General features: G+C 39.3%; 1 protein-coding gene across 4 annotated transcripts in view; it reads right to left on the bottom strand.

The window, feature by feature from the left end:
• The window catches only part of crtc1a (CREB regulated transcription coactivator 1a), a 73,166-nt gene that overhangs the window by 22,181 nt on the left and 31,178 nt on the right, over positions 1 to 19,807 (bottom strand). For all 4 annotated transcript variants that reach the window (XM_062022223.1, XM_062022225.1, XM_062022222.1 and 1 more), the window contains 3 exons: positions 9,476 to 9,651; positions 9,231 to 9,376; positions 7,745 to 7,837 (listed from right to left, as the gene is read on the bottom strand). In XM_062022223.1, the coding sequence (XP_061878207.1) occupies positions 7,745 to 7,837; positions 9,231 to 9,376; positions 9,476 to 9,651 (415 nt within the window). The remainder of the gene's footprint in view (positions 1 to 7,744; positions 7,838 to 9,230; positions 9,377 to 9,475; positions 9,652 to 19,807) is intronic.

Below are 19,807 nucleotides of genomic sequence, written 5' to 3'. Positions count from 1 at the left end.
CCCTGCTATTTTGCATACTCCTCAGCATGTCTAGTTGTATAATGACGTTTCAAATTGTATTCCTTGTGCACCGCAACTTTCTCTGTATCAACTACAGAAAAGAGCTATAAGGATTATTCATAAAGTAGATTACTTAGAACACACTAACATATTATTTATTAATTCGGGTTTATTGAAATTACAGGAGCTAGTAAAGTTACAGACATTATGTGTCATGTTTAAGGCTAAAAGTAAAACATTACCAGCAAATTTACAAAAAATGTTTGTCATCACTTCTGAGAATGAAGAGCATAGAAGAAAAGGTCATTTCCAACATCAGTATTCAAGGACAACTTTAAAACAAATTTGCATATCAGTGGTGGGGGTTAAACTATGGAATTAACTTTACAATGAGATAAAAGACTGTAAAAATATATTCCAATTGAAAAAAAAATATAAAGACAGAACAATGAGATCATATGGACAGCCATACGTGTTTACATTTTGCTTTATATTTATTATTTTACTTATTTTTTGCCTGGTTTTGTATTTGTTTTGTATCATCCCGTGAGGTGTATATTACTTCTTGTGTTTTTTTTGTTCGGTTTGTACATCATGAAGTTTTGCACTTCTTGTGCTTTTTTGTGTTTTTTTGTTTGTTTTCGTTATATTTGGATGTAATTGTTGGTTTATATGATATCATTAAGTAAGACTACGTATTATGTTGAAGGGGGCAGGAAAATATAAGATTTTTTTCATCCTGCTCCTTCTCAGGCATTGGTGTGTAAATGTATAATTGAATAATTGAGGTATAATTGTCTATCGATCAAAGATGCACATCAATGAAGGAGATAAATAAAAATGAAATGAAATAAGTCACGTCGGGGTGCCCCTGTGCTCAACAAAGAAATATTGCATCAAAAATCGTCTCTGTCTGGAGCCAACGGGAGGGGGGGGGGGGGGGGGGGGGGCGCGGCTCGCCGTGGAGTTTACAGTTACGGTAGCACAATTAGCCCCGAACGGGCTAACATCACCACTAACGTGTTACACGTCTGATTCGCCCAGCGACTCTATGTCGGAGTATCAGCGCTGGGGTCCAGTGCACCACACTTTTGTATTGTCGCTCGGTCCTTCGGCGGAGTGCTTTGGAAGCCCGGACTGTTTACAACGGGGGCAGGAGCGAGCAGGCGGGCGAGCGAGGGAGGCAGGGAGGGAGGGAGGAAGAGCGTGTGCGGGTGTTGTGGAAAAGCGGCAAAATGTTTCTCTGCTTGCATCACGCAAGTGACGTCAATGCATACTTGCCAACCTTGAGACCTCCGAATTCGGGAGATGGGGGTGGGGGGGTTGTTGAGGTGTGTGTGGGGGGGTTGAGGTGGGCGGGGTTGGGAGGAGGCGGGGGTGTTTTTGTAGCCCGGAAGAGTTAGGGCTGCAAAGTATTCTGGGTATTTGTTCTGTTCAATCAATCAATCAATCAATCAATCAATCAATGTTTATTTATATAGCCCTAAATCACAAGTGTCTCAAAGGGCTGTACAAGCCACAACGACATCCTCGGTATAGAGCCCACATACGGGCAAGGAAAACTCACCCCAGTGGGACGTCAATGTGAATGACTATGAGAAACCTTGGAGAGGACCGCATATGTGGGTAACCCCCCCCCCCCTCCTCTAGGGGAGACCGAAAGCAATGGATGTCGAGTGGGTCTGACATAATATTGTGAAAGTCCAACACAAACACTGTTGTGTTTATGTTCTGTTTAGGTGCGGATGTTCTCCTGAAATGTGTTTGTCATTCTTGTTTGGTGGGGGTTCACAGTGTGGCGCATACTTGTAACAGTGTTAAAAAATAACTAAAATAAAATATGACCACCCTCAGTGTGACATGTATGGCTGTTCCTCAAGTATGTCTTGCAATAACTTGCGTGTGTCTGCAGAAGCCTCAAAGACATGTGTCTGGGCCGGCACGCTGGAGAAAAAGATGATGCCGTGAGAGTTTCTAGAGGACACTAAAGGCAGTGCCATCATGATATTGTCGAGAGCCTTATACCACACCTTGATTGGAAGAGTCCTTCAGCTCCGCACACAACGCTGTCAAGCGGCATTAATTTAAAACTCGCGGGCCACACAAACATTAAACTGTCATATTAAGGTGGGGGCCGCAAAATATTGTCTCGTGGGCCGCAATTGGCCCGCGGGCCGCGTGTTTGAGACTACTGGTTTATAATGTTGTAAAAATGTGTAGAATAATAATTTCATTTTAACATTTCTGTCAACGAAGATTTGCTTCCGCCTGCGACACATAGTCATTTTGATAGTAGGCTATCATAGCTACTATAGACACTTACGTCATGTGTTGCCTTTGTTATAAGACTTATAAGACTTAAGGCTTTTCATTTTTTGCGGCTCTTCTTTTTTGTATTTTCGGTCTAATATGACTCTTTCAACGTTTTGGGTTGCCGACCCTTGGTTTAATGGATTGACAATCGGCCAAGTCCTACAATTCTATCACATTTTGAATGCCTCTGGACATCACATATATGCTTTTTAATGCAATTTAAGGTCTTAATGTTTGCTAAATCAATGTTTTTAATGCCCCGCGGAAACCCTGGTGTGTGTGTAAAATATTTAGCCATCCCTTTTCCTCTAGTACTCCAGTGATAATGCTACTTGGAAGAAATGTATTTTCCATTGGTGGTGAGGATAGATGGATAGGTGGATGACTAGATAGATGGCCGGATAGGATAGATAGATAGATAGATAGATAGATACATTCCCTGCATCTTAGTCTCATATTTGATCTGGTCTTCTGGTGAGACACTCACTATTCTGACTTCATGCAAGGAATTCCTAAATGTAATTGTGTCTCGATCTTTAGCGACGTAAACACAGCTGTGGTAAAGATCGCCGATCAGTTAAAAAAGGTAAATCTGTAATAAAAAGCGTTTCGTGTTAATATTTTTGGGTTTCTGTAACAAGTCAATTGGATTTGCATTATTTTGTATTGGAAAAAATGACGTCTTTTTGTGTACGATTCAGTGTCAGTCGGACCTTTTGGAAGCGATTACGAAGGAAAACGGAGGTAGCACAGTGTTCAGAGACTGAAAAGAAGCCTATTCATTAGCTCGCCCCTTTCAAACTACCTCTGATATCTGTTTTTCCTGTCACTGTCCTGTATGAAGGCCATGGACACGGAAAGTGGGGATGAAGTCAGCATGGATCTTACCGCCAGATGCTGTGTGTAAGCGCACATGCATGGTTACAGCTTTAATGTGTGTTCTGTATTCTGCGTAAAAGACACAGGCACATTAACGCCAGATCTTTTTTTATGGCTCTGATGTGGCTATTTTCTGCGGGTTTTTCCCACCTGATTAAAATGTTCTGTTAATTGAGTCGAGCAAGTGAAAGCTGTCACTGGGAAACTTGCACAAATATTCAGAATGAGCGTGTTATATGGCATTGACACAATGTCCTGTTCAAACCAGGGGTGCCCACACTTTTTCTGCAGGCGAGCTACTTTGCAAATGACCAAGTCGAGGTTCATCTACCTCATCTTCACATTTATACACTGCAAAAACTGAAATCTAAGTAAGATTAAATATCTCAAATAGGGGTGATATTTGCTTATTTTCTGTCTAATAAGATCATTCTTCTCACTAAGCAGATTTTATGTTAGAGTGTTTTACTTGTTGTTTTACTTGCTGAGATTTGATGACCTATATTGAGTAAAACATGCTTGAAACTAGAATATCAACTGTTGCACAGCTGTGTCATCAACACTCACAAGTATAAAACTACCTTTTTAAAGTAATAATTTCTTACTTCAAGCATGAACAAAAAAATCATGATTTTGACACGAATGTGTCTCATAATTAAAACAGATGACAGCCAAATGGACTTTGCTGTTTTATCTTTCAATGAAACAATAGAAAATACGTACTCATATAGTAGTACAGTTGGCACAGGACAGTAAACTGACAGTTAATATTTAAACATTTAACATGTGACATTTCAAACAATTTTGAACAGAAATAGTTCATGCACATTCAGATAAATTCTTCAAAATTCCAATAAAAAAAAATTTGGCCGGGGGACGGGCTGTATATATGCGCACTAATTGACTGAAAGAGCACGCACTTGGCGTGATGATGTCATGTTGTCGATGGAAAAATGCATTTTTTGACCATATGATTTGCCTGAGCGGCTAGGAGACCCCGAGAGTAACAAGCGGTTGCCTTGTTGCCTTTCCATTAAGAACAATAAACTAGTTTTTAGTGTAAGTTTGCTGGTTGCAAGAAATGTGATGCAGAGTGCATATCATTATGTCAAGACAATGGCACTAGCATTTACTTAATTTAAGAATATTTTTCAACATATTGAGCGAAAAGGTCTCTTTTTTTTCTACTAAGAAAAGTGCACTTATTAGTGAGAATATACTTATTTTAAGGTATTTTTGGGTTCATTGAGGTTAGCTAATTTTACTTGTTTTGGAAAGTCTTGACAAGCCGAATTTTCTTGTTCTATTGGCAGATAATTTTGCTTAGTTCAAATAAAATACCCCTAAGTTTTATTTATTTTTTTCTTGTTTTTGAACACTGACTTTTTGCAGTGTATATATATTTATTTTGACGTGTTTGTTAACACGTTTAACTAATAGATTCCCTTCTTTCATGAAGACAAGAATATGGGACAAATGCAGAGGACAAATTTCACCACATCTAGTGTGTGTGTGACAATAATTGGTACTTTAATCTTAATAAGTTGGTGTCTTATCTGATTCTGATGACTTGCATTGATTGGAATCAGACAGGATTTTACATTTTCTGATTGACATTGTGGAGGAGAAAAAAAAAGTCCTCCTTTCTGTCCAATACCACTTGAAAGCGGTTGGTTTTTGGCATCTTATTTGTCCAGCTCCCATACTGCTTTTAAACACTTTACAAGAAATACATTGACGGCAAACTCCGTAGCTTGCTAGCTTGTGTGCTCTAGCTTCCTTAGACTCTTATGTTGTCTAAATTAATTTATGCCTTTAGGAATAAGGGTGTAACAAAACAAAAAGTCAAAAAAGTAAATAACTGTGAACTGTGCCCACCACCATGCTTGACGGTGGGAATCGTGTTCCTGGGACTAAAAGCCTCACCTTTTCTCCTCCAAACATATTGCTGGGTATATCCGACCACAGAACTTTCCTCCAGAAGGTCTTATCTTTGTCCATGTGATGTCAGATGAAACAAAAATTGAGCTGTTTGGCCACAATACCCAGCAATATGTTTGGAGGAGAAAAGGTGAGGCCTTTAATCCCAGGAACACCATGCCCACCGTCAAGCATGGTGGTGGTAGTATTTTGCTTTTAGCCTGTTGTGCTGCCAATGGAACTGGTGCTTTAAATGGGACAATGAAAAAGGAGGATTACCTCCAAATTTTTCAGGATAACCTAAAATCATCAGCCCGGAGGTTGGGTCTTGGGCGCAGTTGGGTGTTCCAACAGGACAATGACCCCAAACACACGTCAAAAATGGTAAAGGAATGGCTAAATCAGGCTAGAATGAAGGTTTTAGAATGGCTTTCCCAAAGTCCTGACTTAAATGTGTCGACAATGCTGAAGAAACAAGTCCATGTCAGAAAACCAACACATTTAGCTGAACTGCACCAATTTTGTCAAGAGGAGTGGTCAAAAATTCAAGCAGAAGCTTGTGGATGGCTACCAAAAGTGCCTTATTACAGTGAAACTTGCCAAGGGACATGTAAGCAAATATTAACATTGCTGTATGTATACTTTTGACCCAGCACATTTGCTCACATTTTTAGTAGACCCATAATAAATTCATAAAAGAACCAAATTTCATGAATGTTTTTTGTAACCAACAAGTATGAGCTCCAATCACTCTATCACAAAAAAATAAGACTTGTAGAAATGATTGGAAACTCAAGACAGTCATGACATTATGTTCTTTACAAGTGTATGTAAACCTTTTATCGCGACTGTATGTATGTATATGTGTATATACACTACCGTTCAAAAGTTTGGGGTCACCCAAACAATTTTGTGGAATAGCCTTAATTTCTAAGAACAAGAATAGACTGTCGAGTTTCAGATGAAAGTTCTCTTTTCTGGCCATTTTGAGCGTTTAATTGACCCCACAAATGTGATGCTCCAGAAACTCAATCTGCTCTAAGGAAGGTCAGTTTTGTAGCTTCTGTAATGAGCTAAACTGTTTTCAGATGTGTGAACATGATTGCACAAGGGTTTTCTAATCATCAATTAGCCTTCTGAGTCAATGAGCAAACACATTGTACCATTAGAACACTGGAGTGATAGTTGCTGGAAATGGGCCTCTATACACCTATGTAGATATTGCACCAAAAACCAGACATTTGCAGCTAGAATAGTCATTTACCACATTAGCAATGTATAGAGTGTATTTCTTTAAAGTTAAGACTAGTTTAAAGTTATCTTCATTGAAAAGTACAGTGCTTTTCCTTCAAAAATAAGGACATTTCAATGTGACCCCAAACTTTTGAACGGTAGTGTATAAAGTTAAAGTTAAAGTACCAATGATTGTCACACACACACTAGGTGTGGTGAAATTTGTCCTCTGCATTTGACATTTATACAGGCCAAAAGTTTGGACACACCTTCTCATTCAATGTGTTTCCTTTATTTTCATGACTATTTACATTGTAGATTGTCACTGAAGGCACCAAAACTATGAATGAACACATGCGGAGTTATGTACTTAACACAAAAAGGTGCAATAACTGAAAATGTGTTTTATATTCTAGTTTCTTCAAAATAGCCACGCTCTGATTACTGCTTTGCACACTCTTGGCATTCTCTCCATGAGCTTCAAGAGGTAGTCACCTGAAAGGGTTTTCACTTCACAGGTGTCATAGTTTTGATGCCTTCAGTGACAACCTACAATGTAAATAGTCATGAAAATAAAGAAAACGCATTAAAACGAGGTGTGTCCAAACTCTTGGCCTGTACTGTATATGTATACATGTATATATGTGTATATATGTAGCGTTTGTCGTCTATCTACTCATTTATATCTATGGGTGAAAGTCTTTTGTGTCCTTCAAGCCATCGTGTTCAGTAAAATAAATACCATATTTCCTTGAATTGGCGTCGGGAATATAGTATTCGCATGCCTCGAATTACAGTCGGGTCAAACTCGTTTTGCAAAATAATTAGCGCATTCTTGGCACTTCCGCTGGGTCAAATATGAGTCATTAAATGACTCCCGCCTCCTGGTGGTAGAGGGCGCTAGTGATCCTTCTTGCGACTGCTGGTACTGCAGAAGAGTGCTGCAGAAGAAGACAACCGGCAGCAAGAATGTGCAGCCATTGTTTGCTTGGACTTTTACCATGGAGGATTACAATCGAAGCAGGAGGTAATACTTAAAAGGAAGATCTCCATCGAGACAGAGAGACTTTTAAAACTGAAGAAAGATAAGGAAGACTTCTATATCGATGCTTTTCTTCAAAAGGAGCTGGCATGGACTCATTTATACCTAAAGGTAAGACAATATTAACGTGTTTTTTATTAAATGTGCTTTTCATGATAAGGTAAGCGCCAGACTGAGAAGAGGTTTTAAAATAATTAGCGCATGCTTGGCCACCCCGCAGGCTTCTGGTAAGCGGCGGAGTGACAGGAGGTTTTAAATTAATTAGCGCCCCTGCGGCTATTCAAGGAAATACGGTACCTGCGATTGTATAATCAAATAGGCATTTATTACCGGAGGATGCATGAATGGTAAACTCACAGGCTGGTTGTGGTGAGTCTGGGGCAGCGGCGGCTGGCTGAAGAAGGCATACTGGGACAACTGCTGCTCGAGGTTCATGGCGTTGATGGCAACCTGGAAACGGCCACAACAAAGGTGGTTCAGTTCACGTCTTGAGAGCGTACCTTATGTTTTTACTAGAGATGTCCGATAATATCGGACTGCCGATATTATCGGCCGATAAATGCTTTAAAATGTAATATTGGAAATTATCGGTATCGGTTTCAAAATTATCGGTATTGGTTTCAAAAAGTAAAATGTATGACTTTTTAAAACGGCGCTGTGTACACGGACGTAGGGAGAAGTACAGAGCGCCAATAAATCTTAAAGGCACTGCCTTTGCGTGCCGGCCCAATCACATGATATCTACGGCTTTTCACACACACACAAGTGAATGCAAGGCATGCTTGGTCAACAGCCATACAGGTCACACTGAGGGTGACCGTATAAACAACTTTAACACTGTTACAAATATGCGCCACACTGTGAACCCACACCAAACAAGAATGACAAACACATTTCGGGAGAACATCCGCACCGTAACACAACATAAACACAACAGAACAAATACCCAGAACCCCTTGCAGCACTAACTCTTCCGGGACGCTACAATATACACCCCCCCGCCCACCTCAACCTCCTCATGCTCTCTCAGGGAGAGCATGTCCCAAGCTGCTGTTTTGAGGAATGTTAAAAAGAATAATGCACTTTGTGACTTCAATAATAAATATGGCAGTGCCATGTTGGCATTTTTTTCCATAACTTGAGTTGATTTATTTTGGAAAACTTTGTTACATTGTTTAATGCATCCAGCGGGGCATCACAACAAAATTAGGCATAATAATGTGCTAATTCCACGACTGTATCGGTTGATATCGGTATCGGTAATTAAGAGTTGGACAATATCGGATATCGGCAAAAAAGTCATTATCGGACATCTCTAGTTTTTACCTATTCCGATTACAGATGCCTAGCCGATTTTTGCCTTTTTTAACTGATCAGCCGACCTTTACCGCAGGCTAAATATCGTACTCACATAAAAGATTCCTTCAAAAGGAGACAAAACCCCATCTCTGTATTCCTCGTTACACACATGCAGGAGATGAATTCCAGGAGCCGGAACGAACGCAACGTCAATCCACAGTGTGAAGCCGCCTCTTTAATACCAAAGTTTACCACCGTGGCGGGAAATATACCGTATTTTTCGGACCATAGGCTGCACCGGATTATTAGGCGCATTAAAGGGGTCAATTTTTTTTTTTACATTTAAAAGACTTCTTTGTGGTCCACCATATTGATATCGATTGTCAACGTATCAAATCGGTATTCTAATTCTGAGTGATCTCAGGCCAAAATATCGCATCAGAACGGAGGCCAAAAAAGGTGACCTTTGACATCCCCGATTGTTACACTTACAATACAGTATCACAAGGGGTCTTGGCTGTGGTGGTTATGGGCACACCCGTACCTGAGACAGGGGGAGAGGCGGAGATTTTGGCGAGAGCTGCATGTTCTGGTGCTGGTGACAGTCTCCTGTGTTAGGGATGAGAGGAGCCATGTTGTCCAGCCCGGACTGCATCTCCATGGTTACCGTGGCTTGAGAGGCGCTAACTCCTACCCAGCACGTTAAACACACAAAATGCATGTTATTGAGTTTTCTTACAACAGAAACACGTACTGCATAAAAGGCTCAGATACGACTGTGGCGGATACCTCGTATTCTATCCAGCGCCTGCATGCTGTGGGAGGAGCTGAACGCCACATCATCCAAGTCCAACGGGGTGGACAGCGGAGGAGGGAACTGGATGTTTGTCAGGTCCGGCAGGGAACCGCCAGTGCTGTGGGCAACTGGTTTGAGGGTCAGATGCTGCTCCGGAGATGGAAATATGCTGCAGCATGACATTGAAAAAGACAAATATTTGAACTTGACAGCTTTGTTCATATTTAAGTCGAGCTCACACTTCTTTTTGGGCAGCATCAATCAATCAATGTTTACTTACAAACCCTGTTTCCATATGAGTTGGGAAATTGTGTTAGATGTAAATATAAATGGAATACAATGATTTGCAAATCCTTTTCAACCCATATTCAGTTGAATATGCTACAAAGACAAGATATTTGATGTTCAAACTCATAAACTTTTTTTTTTTTTTTGCAAATAATAACTAACTTAGAATTTCATGGCTGCAACATGTGCCAAAGTAGTTGGGAAAGGGCATGTTCACCACTGTGTTACATGGCCTTTCCTTTTAACAACACTCAGTAAACGCTTGGGAACTGAGGAGACACATTTTTGAAGCTTCTCAGGTGGAATTCTTTCCCATTCTTGCTTGATGTACAGCTTAAGTTGTTCAACAGTCCGTGGGTCTCCGTTGTGCTATTTTAGGCTTCATAATGCGCCACACATTTTCAATGGGAGACAGGTCTGGACTACATGCAGGCCAGTCTAGTACCCGCACTCTTTTACTATAAAGCCACGTTGATGTAACACGTGGCTTGGCATTGTCTTGCTGAAATAAGCAGGGGCGTACATGGTAACGTTGCTTGGATGGCAACATATGTTGCTCCAAAACCTGTATGTACCTTTCAGCATTAATGGTGCCTTCACAGATGTGTAAGTTACCCATGTCTTGGGCACTAATACACCCCCATACCATCACAGATGCTGGCTTTTCAACTTTGCGCCTAGAACAATCCGGATGGTTCTTTTCCTCTTTGGTCCGGAGGACACGACGTCCACAGTTTCCAAAAACAATTTGAAATGTGGACTCGTCAGACCACAGAACACTTTTACACGTTGTATCAGTCCATCTTAGATGAGCTCAGGCCCAGCGGAGCCGACGGCGTTTCTGGGTGTTGTTGATAAACGGTTTTCGCCTTGCATAGGAGAGTTTTAACTTGCACTTACAGATGTAGCGACCAACTGTAGTTACTGACAGTGGGTCTCTGAAGTGTTCCTGAGCCCTTGTGGTGATATCCTCTACACACTGATGTCGCTTGTTGATGCAGTACAGCCTGAGGGATCGAAGGTCACGGGCTTAGCTGCTTACGTGCAGTGATTTCTCCAGATTCTCTGAACCCTTTGATGATATTACGGATCATAGATGGTGAAATCCCTAAATTCCTTGCAATAGCTGGTTGAGAAAGGTTTTTCTTAAACTGTTCAACAATTTGCTCACACATTTGTTGACAAAGTGGTGACCCTCGCCCCATCCTTGTTTGTGAATGAATGAGCATTTCATGGAATCTACTTTTATACCCAATCATGGCACCCACCTGTTCCCAATTTGCCTGCTCACCTGTGGGATGTTCCAAATAAGTGTTTGATGAGCATTCCTCAACTTTATCAGTATTTATTGCCACCTTTCCCAACTTCTTTGTCACGTGTTGCTGGCATCAAATTCTAAAGTTAATGATTATTTGCAAAAAAAAAAAAGTTTATCAGTTTGAACATCAAATATGTTGTCTTTGTAGCATATTCAACTGAATATGGGTTGGAAATGATTTGCAAATCATTGTATTCCGTTTATATTTACATCTAACACAATTTCCCAACTCATATGGAAACGGGGTTTGTCTATAGCCCTAAATCACGAGTGTCTCAAAGGGCTGCACAAGCCACAACGACATCCTCGGATCAGTAAGTAAAGAGCTCTCTATTTTTATTACTGTATTTAAACATGTCAATCATGTGTTGTGTGTACGTGCGAGGAATATATCTGACAATTTGAGTGATGCATATATTCCACCGTCTTGCAGACGGCGTGAGTAAATCCGGTCGTTGACCATGAATTGTGGTTTGAAGTGACCACAGCACAGCATTTACTTATATGACCCAATCCAAACAACCTACCCTACTCATAGCGCGAAAAAAAAGAAAAAAGAAACCAACACAAAAAGTCAACACACATGGTTACACATAACACGACCTGCTGAATGAACTTTGGCAATATTATAAAAAACAGCCAACCACTATAAAAAATGGGACAAATGCAAAACACTCTCCACACTTATCCATGTTTGGCTACAGGGGTGTCTAACCTACGGCTCGCGGGCCGGATCAGGCCCACAAACATGTTTTAACCGGCCCGCAAGATGAGTTTGCAAAGCATAGAAATTAGCTGACATTTTTTAAATAAAAGAAACTGCTGTTCTAAATGTGTCCACTGGATGTCGTAACAGCAATTCTTTGAATTCCCGACTCCAGAGGGGGCGGAGCTATGTGCCATGTGTCAACACTTCCGTGTTTGGACACTACGTACATACGTTGCTTATTAATGATAGTATACAAAATGTGGATTGTTAAGTTCATGCTTTGGTTGTCAAAGATGTTGGTAATGTAACTGGTTACATTTATACCCAAATAAATGCTTTTGATAATCTGTACATTTCGTGTTATACTTATAACTGGGAGGCATAATACATAATCACATCATTTCTTCAGAAAGTATAAAGGAGGACTATTAATCGCAATATGTCAGTGTAAAAACAACAACATGATTTTTACATTTTCAGAATGTGCTTGGTCTATTTTTAAACAAAGAAAACAATCTGAAGTTGTTTTTATTTTTAAGTTATCATGCCATGATTTTACCACTTGGGAATAGATTTTCCTCCATGTGGACCCTGAGATAAAATGAGTTTGTCACCCCTGTTTTAGCTGCTTGATTGATTACAAAAGAGGTCGTCACGAAGGAAACAAGGTTGGATTCGAACTTTCACATTTTCTTAAAATCAAATTATATTAATTATACATCAATTACATTCATATAATATGCACACATGTATAGGTGTAGGCTATATATATTGCTACTTTATATGCAGTCGGCTTTCAGCTACCGGCCTAAGTTTTTTTTTAGCTCAATGCGGCTCCCAAGTCAAAAGGTTTGGGTACAATATGGTTTAGTTCTAATCTCGGCATGAGTTTTCACATATACTCAAAATCCACTTACATCACAGCAGTGTTAATTTAACAGCAGTTTTTAATGTAGTTTTAGTCATAGTCTTTTGAGAAAAAAGTATTTTAATTTCAGTCATATTTTAGTCATCTAAATTGATTTATTTTTAGTCAACGAAATTCCTCAACATTTTAGTCGACTAAAATTACAGTAAATTTTGTCGACTGAAATATAAAGTATACAGGATAACGCATTTGAAGTAGTCTTGAAACCACTTTTTTATGGTTGTTACAATTACTGTACAAGGTAATAAATCAACATTGCATTCAGATTAGAGATCTCCGATAATGGCTTTTTTGCCGATATCCGATATTCCGATATTGTCCAACTCTTAATTACCGATTCCGATATCAACCGATACCAATATATACAGTCGTGGAATTAACACATGATTGTGCCTATCGGTAATTTTGTTGTGATGCCCCGCTGGATGCATTAAACAATGTAACTTTACCATGAATTGATTAACGTGGACCCTGACTTAAACAAGTTGAAAAACTTATTCGGGTGTTACCATTTAGTGGTCAATTGTACGGAATATGTACTGTACTGTACAATCTACTAATACAAGTTTCAATCAATCAATCAAAAACAAGGTTTTCCAAAATAAGAGAACAACTTCAACTCCAGTTATAGAAAAAAGTGCCAACATGGCACTGCCATATTTATTATTGAAGTCACAAAGTGCATTATTTTTTTTAGCATGCCTCAAAACAGCAGCTTGGAATTTGGGACATGCTCTTCCTGAGATAATCCTAATACCCACTAGAACTATGGGAAATACTATACTTTGACTTTCACAAAGTGCATTCTTTTTTTATGTTTTTTAAACATGCCTCAAAACAACAGCTCCAAAAACAATGAAGGCACACAGCTTCAGTCCAGAGTATACTAGAGCAGGGGTCACCAACCTTTTTGAAACCAAGAGCTACTTCTTGGGTACTGATTAATGCGAAGGGCTACCAGTTTGATACACACTTAAATAAATTGCCAGAAATAGCCAATTTGCTCAATTTACCTTTAACTCTATGTTATTATTAATAATTAATGATATTTATCTTTGTGGAAACACTGATCATCTTAATAATTTCTCACAATAAATATATATAGAAACAGATAGATTTCAATATGCAACATTTTTATATTTTCTCTAAGTGCACATTTTTCAAATTGAACATTTTCAAATGATCACTTCTAAGACAGTCTTGTGAAATCACAATATCCCATTTTAACTAGCCAGCCACTAACATTTTTTAACAAATCATGAATTACTTTGCACCATGTTTGTACAAATAATAAGTCATGTAAAATACAAAAGTCAACTCTCAAATTTTTAAATAAATCATGTCACACTTTGAACTGGACACCAAATCTGTTATCTGTTTCTTTGTCAGTTAGTGAAGACCAAGTCTTTAAAATATTTTCTTGGATTTTCAAATTCTATTTGAGTTTTGTCTCTCTTAGAATTAAAAATGTCGAGCAAAGCGAGACCAGCTTGCTAGTAAATAAATAAAATGTAAAAAATAGAGGCAGCTCACTGGTAAGTGCTGCTATTTGAGCTATTTTTAGAACAGGCCAGCGGGCTACTCATCTGGTCCTTACGGGCTACCTGGTGCCCGCGGGCACCGCGTTGGTGACCCCTGTACTAGAGCATACTTGCCAACCTTGAGACCTCCAAATTCGGGAGATGGGGTGGGGCGGCGGGGTTGAGGTGGGCGGGGTTTGGTGGTAGCGGGGGTGTATATTGTAGCGTCCCGGAAGAGTTAGTGCTGCAAGGGGTTCTGGGTATTTGTTCTGTTGTGTTTATGTTGTGTTACGGTGCGGATGTTCTCCCGAAATGTGTTTGTCATTCTTGTTTGGTGTGGGTTCACAGTGTGGCGCATATTTGTAACAGTGTTAAAGTTGTTTATACGGCCACCCTCAGTGTGACCTGTATGGCTGTTGATCAAGTATGTCTTGCATTCACTTATGTGTGTGTAAAAGCCGTATATATTATGTGACTGGGCCGGCACGCTGTTTGTACGGAGGAAAAGCGGACGTGACGACAGGTTGTAGAGGACGCTAAAGGCAGTGCCTTTAAGGCACCCCCCCAATATTGTTGTCAGGGTGGAAATCGGGAAAAATTCGGGAGAATGGTTGCCCCGGGAGATTTTCGGGAGGGGCACTGAAATTCGTGAGTCTCCCGGGAAATTCGGGAGGGTTGGCAAGTATGACCTACGTCCGTGTTTTACCGGATATGACCGCTCCGTACAGCGGCGTTTTAAAAAGTCATTAATTTTACTATTTGAAACCGATACCGATAATTTCCGATATTACATTTTAAAGCATTTATCGGCAGGTCGATATTATCGGACATCTCTAATACAGGTGCATTTTTTTTTTCTGAATATGATGCATCACATTACTTCAGAATCAATTCAGACTAAGAGACTAATTAAAACCTCAGATTTTTTCAAATCAATTGTGTAGTGTGATATGCAACAACGCAGGTCGGCCGCCATTTTATTAAGCAAAGGAGCTGGGCAGAGTTAGGTGCAAGACATGCAAGGTATTCACTTCTTTTGTGCGTAGAATGAAATTATGCACATAAATTATTGTGTTTATTTAACAGGAAATAATGGAAAAGGAACATAAACATGTATTTCACGCTCAAACCTTACTATTAAGAATGTATCGAGAACTGCTATAACTCAGTATTATTATATTATTATTTACATACACAATGTTGAGTGACGACTGGGTAGCATAGTGATGCGGTGTTGTTCTCCCAGGAATGCAGACGGGCTTTGGACACAGCGTGCAGGTAGGAAAAGATTTATTTAAGACATAAATCATACGGGAACAAACAAAAACGTGCTCATAGCACGGAAAGCGAAAATCAAAGGAACTAGCGTGGGAGCTAGCAAGCAAAAATAGCCTAGCGTGGAAGCTAGCAGGAATCGGAATAGTCGTCAACTGTTGCATACAGCAAATTAGGAAGCCAGACCGAGTGAGGCCAGGGCAAAGACTAAATAGCCCTCTGATTAGTGCCCGGACAACAGGTGAGCGTCCCGAACACTAACCAGAGGCAGGTGTGTGCAATTCTGTCGTCATGTCAACGAAAACAAACAAAATCAAGAGGTGCTGAAAACACAAGTGACTAAACAACGTAAACAAACTATGATCCGGGCAGCGGATCATAACACGTTGTATGCTATAGAAATCATATTTTAACTACTATGTTCAATATTATTGTAACTGTTTTCTGTTCCAGCATTAAAATGTAATGTGTACATTGTATCATGAAGGTCTACCATTTATTTAGACGATTATGACCAATCAAAAATATCACTGATCAATAGTTTGTTAAAAACAAAAAGAACACTCAGTGTACAGTGCATGTAAATATGTGTGCATGTTTATGATTCATATAAAGAAAGAAACTAGTTTTATTCTATATTGTGTATTACTTCACTGAGTGTCCACAATAATGAGCATCGTGACCGCTGTCCCGTGTAAATACAGCAACGAGTGTTATAAAATAAAATATGTTGTTTCTTTGTGGGGTAGCTTAAAAAAATACAAATATGCTCTTTTGGGTTGTCAAGTTGTGACATTAATATCTGAACAGTGTGGCGAGGACATCGATTAAAATGCACTGTACAGGTGTACGTACTGGCGGGTAAACTGGGCTCATCTTACGGCCTCATGGTCTACTGCAAAAGTGGTTCGTTTTTAAGCAGTGATGGGCAAGCTACTTGGAAAATGTAGCAAGCTAAGCTACAAGTTACTCTCCATTAAATGTAGCTAAGCTACAAGTTACTCTCCATTAAATGTAGCTAAGCTACAAGTTACTCTCCATTAAATGTAGCTAAGCTACAAGTTACTCTCCATTAAATGTAGCTAAGCTACAAGTTACTCTCTATTAAATGTAGCTAAGCTACAAGTTACTCTCCATTAAATGTAGCTAAGCTACAAGTTACTCTCCATTAAATGTAGCTAAGCTACAAGTTACTCTCCATTAAATGTAGCTAAGCTACAAGTTACTCTCTATTAAATGTAACTAAGATACAAGTTACTCTCCATTAAATGTAACTAAGCTACAGGGGAAGCTATCCCTGGAGAATTGTAAAAAGCTACAGGGCAAAAGTAGCTAGCTACATCAAAGCTACATTGAACAACATGTTTATCTATGGTCCACATGTATAATATCAATGTTCATGTAAGTGTACAAATATTACTATTAACTATCTGTCATTTAGCCGGGGACACCCTACAACTACATCTAGGGGTCCCCACACCCCACTCTATCTATTTATTCAGTTTGCCTTTTCTTTGGCCCACCCCTATAATGTTATTCATGTTCTCTACCTACAGTAAAAAAAAACGCATCTATCTATATCTTGACAAAAAGACTTGTGTTTGGGAACAGTTGGTAATGGTTATGTGCAGTAAAACTTTTCATGAAGTCACCTTAATGTGTGTTCCTACATTTGTGTTCCACCTCTTAGATGAAGAGAGCAGTTATTATTTTGGTTGAAGGAGTAAACAACTAAATACTAAGGTTTTGGCCATTCTCTAAAGGCATACGTTTGTCTAAATATGGCCAAGGACACGCATTATTGTGGGTTTCCTGCACGTCATCTTCAAATCTCATCTGTGGGAGAGAATTCCACTGACATTTTTTTTTTGAGTGGTCAGCTTGAAGCGTCCCTCCGTCTCTGACTCCCTCGACATGTGACATGAGTGCGTGTCTGTTATGATTATACTTCCTGGTTTCGATGACCCGCCTTATCTTGCCTCTGATTGGCCAGTCCGTAATGTTTGGCCCTAATCTTAGCCAATTGTGACTCATCATAGGAACACCAACCAATCATCATGGATGTTCTCATCCATCCAGCTCATTGGATGTTCTACATATTTCTTTCAGTCTGGATTCACAGTCCATTTTCTCTCTTTGTAGCTTGTAGCTTTGATGTAAGATACCTCGCTACATGGCTCTAAAAGTAGCTAAGCTACAGGAAAAGCTACTTGTTAAAAAAGTCGCTACTGGAAAATGTAGTTAAGCTACGTAGCTTAGCTACATGTAGCTTGTTACTGCCCATCACTGTTTTTAAGTCTGTATTGATTTTCCGACATGTACAGTACGTGGTAAAGTAAGCGGTCTTGCTCCTGCTATACCATCTTTAATAGTAACAGTAATTCAGTACAGTTATTTTCAAATATTAGCTTTGGCCTACTTAGTGTTTTGTAGACGTCCCAATAGTTAGCCTGCAGATGGTGCTTCAAGTAGGTTGTATTTTCGCCAAAGAAAATGGAAGCACGTACTGACTGTGGCAGGACACCTCTGCCTCTGTTTCACTTTATGTTGCTGGTAAATAATATAGTTGTAGTAGTAGGCTAAAGTTAAATTATTTAGTATGCACTAATTAAAGGGGCAGAGCTTTGAGACATTTTAGCTTTTATATTTTATAATATATGTTTTTTGTAAGAACCACAATTAATAAATATATTTCAGTGAATAACTTATTGTTCAAATCTGTATATAAATATGTACATAAAGTGTTGTAATTATATTGTAAAATGGATGGATGGATGGATGGATGGATGGACGTTTAAAACAAAACTGTTATTATTAATTAGTAAGTATACATTTTTTTAGCCTTTTTAGAGAAAATCAAATCATTGTAGTAAATTATGCAAATTACTCGATGGTGTCATGGTGACCACGCCCATAGCCACGCCCCCAACGCCACAGGTATCTTGGCAGTTTATGGGAAACACTGTACAGACTGTATCCCTTGCAGACTGTATTGATATATATTTATATATAATGTAGGAACCAGAATATTAATAACAGAAAGAAACAACCCTTTTGTGTGAATGAGTGTAAATGGGGGAGGGAGGTTTTTTGGGTTGGTGCACTAATTGTAAGTGTATATTGTGTTTTTTATGTTGATTTAATAAAAAAAAACAAAAAAAAACAAACAAACAAAAAAAACATACCGATAATAAAAAAAACTACCGTATTTCCTTGAATTGGCGCAGGGAATATAGTATTCGCACGTCTAGAATTACTGCCGGGTCAAAGTCGTTTCTCAAAATAATTAACGCATGCTTGGCCTTATCGCCGGTTTATTATTGAAGCTGGATCAAATTCGTTTCGCAAAATATTAATTTTATTATCGCATGTCGATAATTTTCGCCGGGTCAAACTCGTTTCGCAAAATATTTAGCATATGGCTAGAACTTCCACCGGGTCAAATTCGTTACGTCACGAGTGACGATTTACCTGTCCTCATTTTCAAAATGGAGGAAGCGGCTTTCAGTAGTTTACAATCGCACAAAGGAAAAAAGATAAAGAGCTTTTCAGTAGGATTTAAGGTCCAAGCTATTGAATACCGGTACAGTATGCTAAAGAGAACAGTAAGCAGCTATGTTTTATTAATATACCGTAGCTGCGTGTGTGAAATACTGTATAAGTCATTAAATGACTCCCGCCTCCTGGTGGTAGAGGGCGCTGCCGCGCTAGTGATCCTTCTTGCGACTTCCGGTACTGCAGAAGAAGTGAACACACGCAGCAAGAGATTTTTTTTCAGATGGAGGATTGCATACCAGTATCTAAAATAAAACAGTTTTCTAAACTGGACTTTCAATGGAAGCAGGAGGTAATAATTAAAGGAATATCTCCATCGAAACAGAGACTTTTAAAACTGAAGAAAGAAAATAAGGAAGACTTCTATAAACAAGTTATCGATGCTTTTGGTCAGAAGGAGCTGCAAATGGACTCCATTTATAAGTACAGGTAAGACCATAATAACGCTTTTTTAAATTAAATGTGCTTTTCACGATGGTATGCTTACATCACACTCAAAGCGCACGCCTAAATTTTATGGATTCCTTTTGGTAAACGCCGGAGTGAGAAGAGGTTTTAAAATAATTACCGCATGCACGGCCATCCCGCCGGTTTCCGGTAAACGCAGGAGTGACAGGAGGTTTTAAATTAATTAACGCCCCTGCGGCCATTCAAGGAAATACGGTATACCGATAATTTCCGATATTACATTTTAAAGCATTTATCGGCCGTTATGTTTATAAACTCAGAAAA

Source organism: Entelurus aequoreus, linkage group LG16, assembly GCF_033978785.1.
Source record: "Entelurus aequoreus isolate RoL-2023_Sb linkage group LG16, RoL_Eaeq_v1.1, whole genome shotgun sequence".
NCBI lineage: Eukaryota > Metazoa > Chordata > Actinopteri > Syngnathiformes > Syngnathidae > Entelurus > Entelurus aequoreus.
The sequence above is the reverse complement of the archived record's forward strand: the minus strand, read 5'-3'. Positions and strand labels throughout refer to the sequence as shown.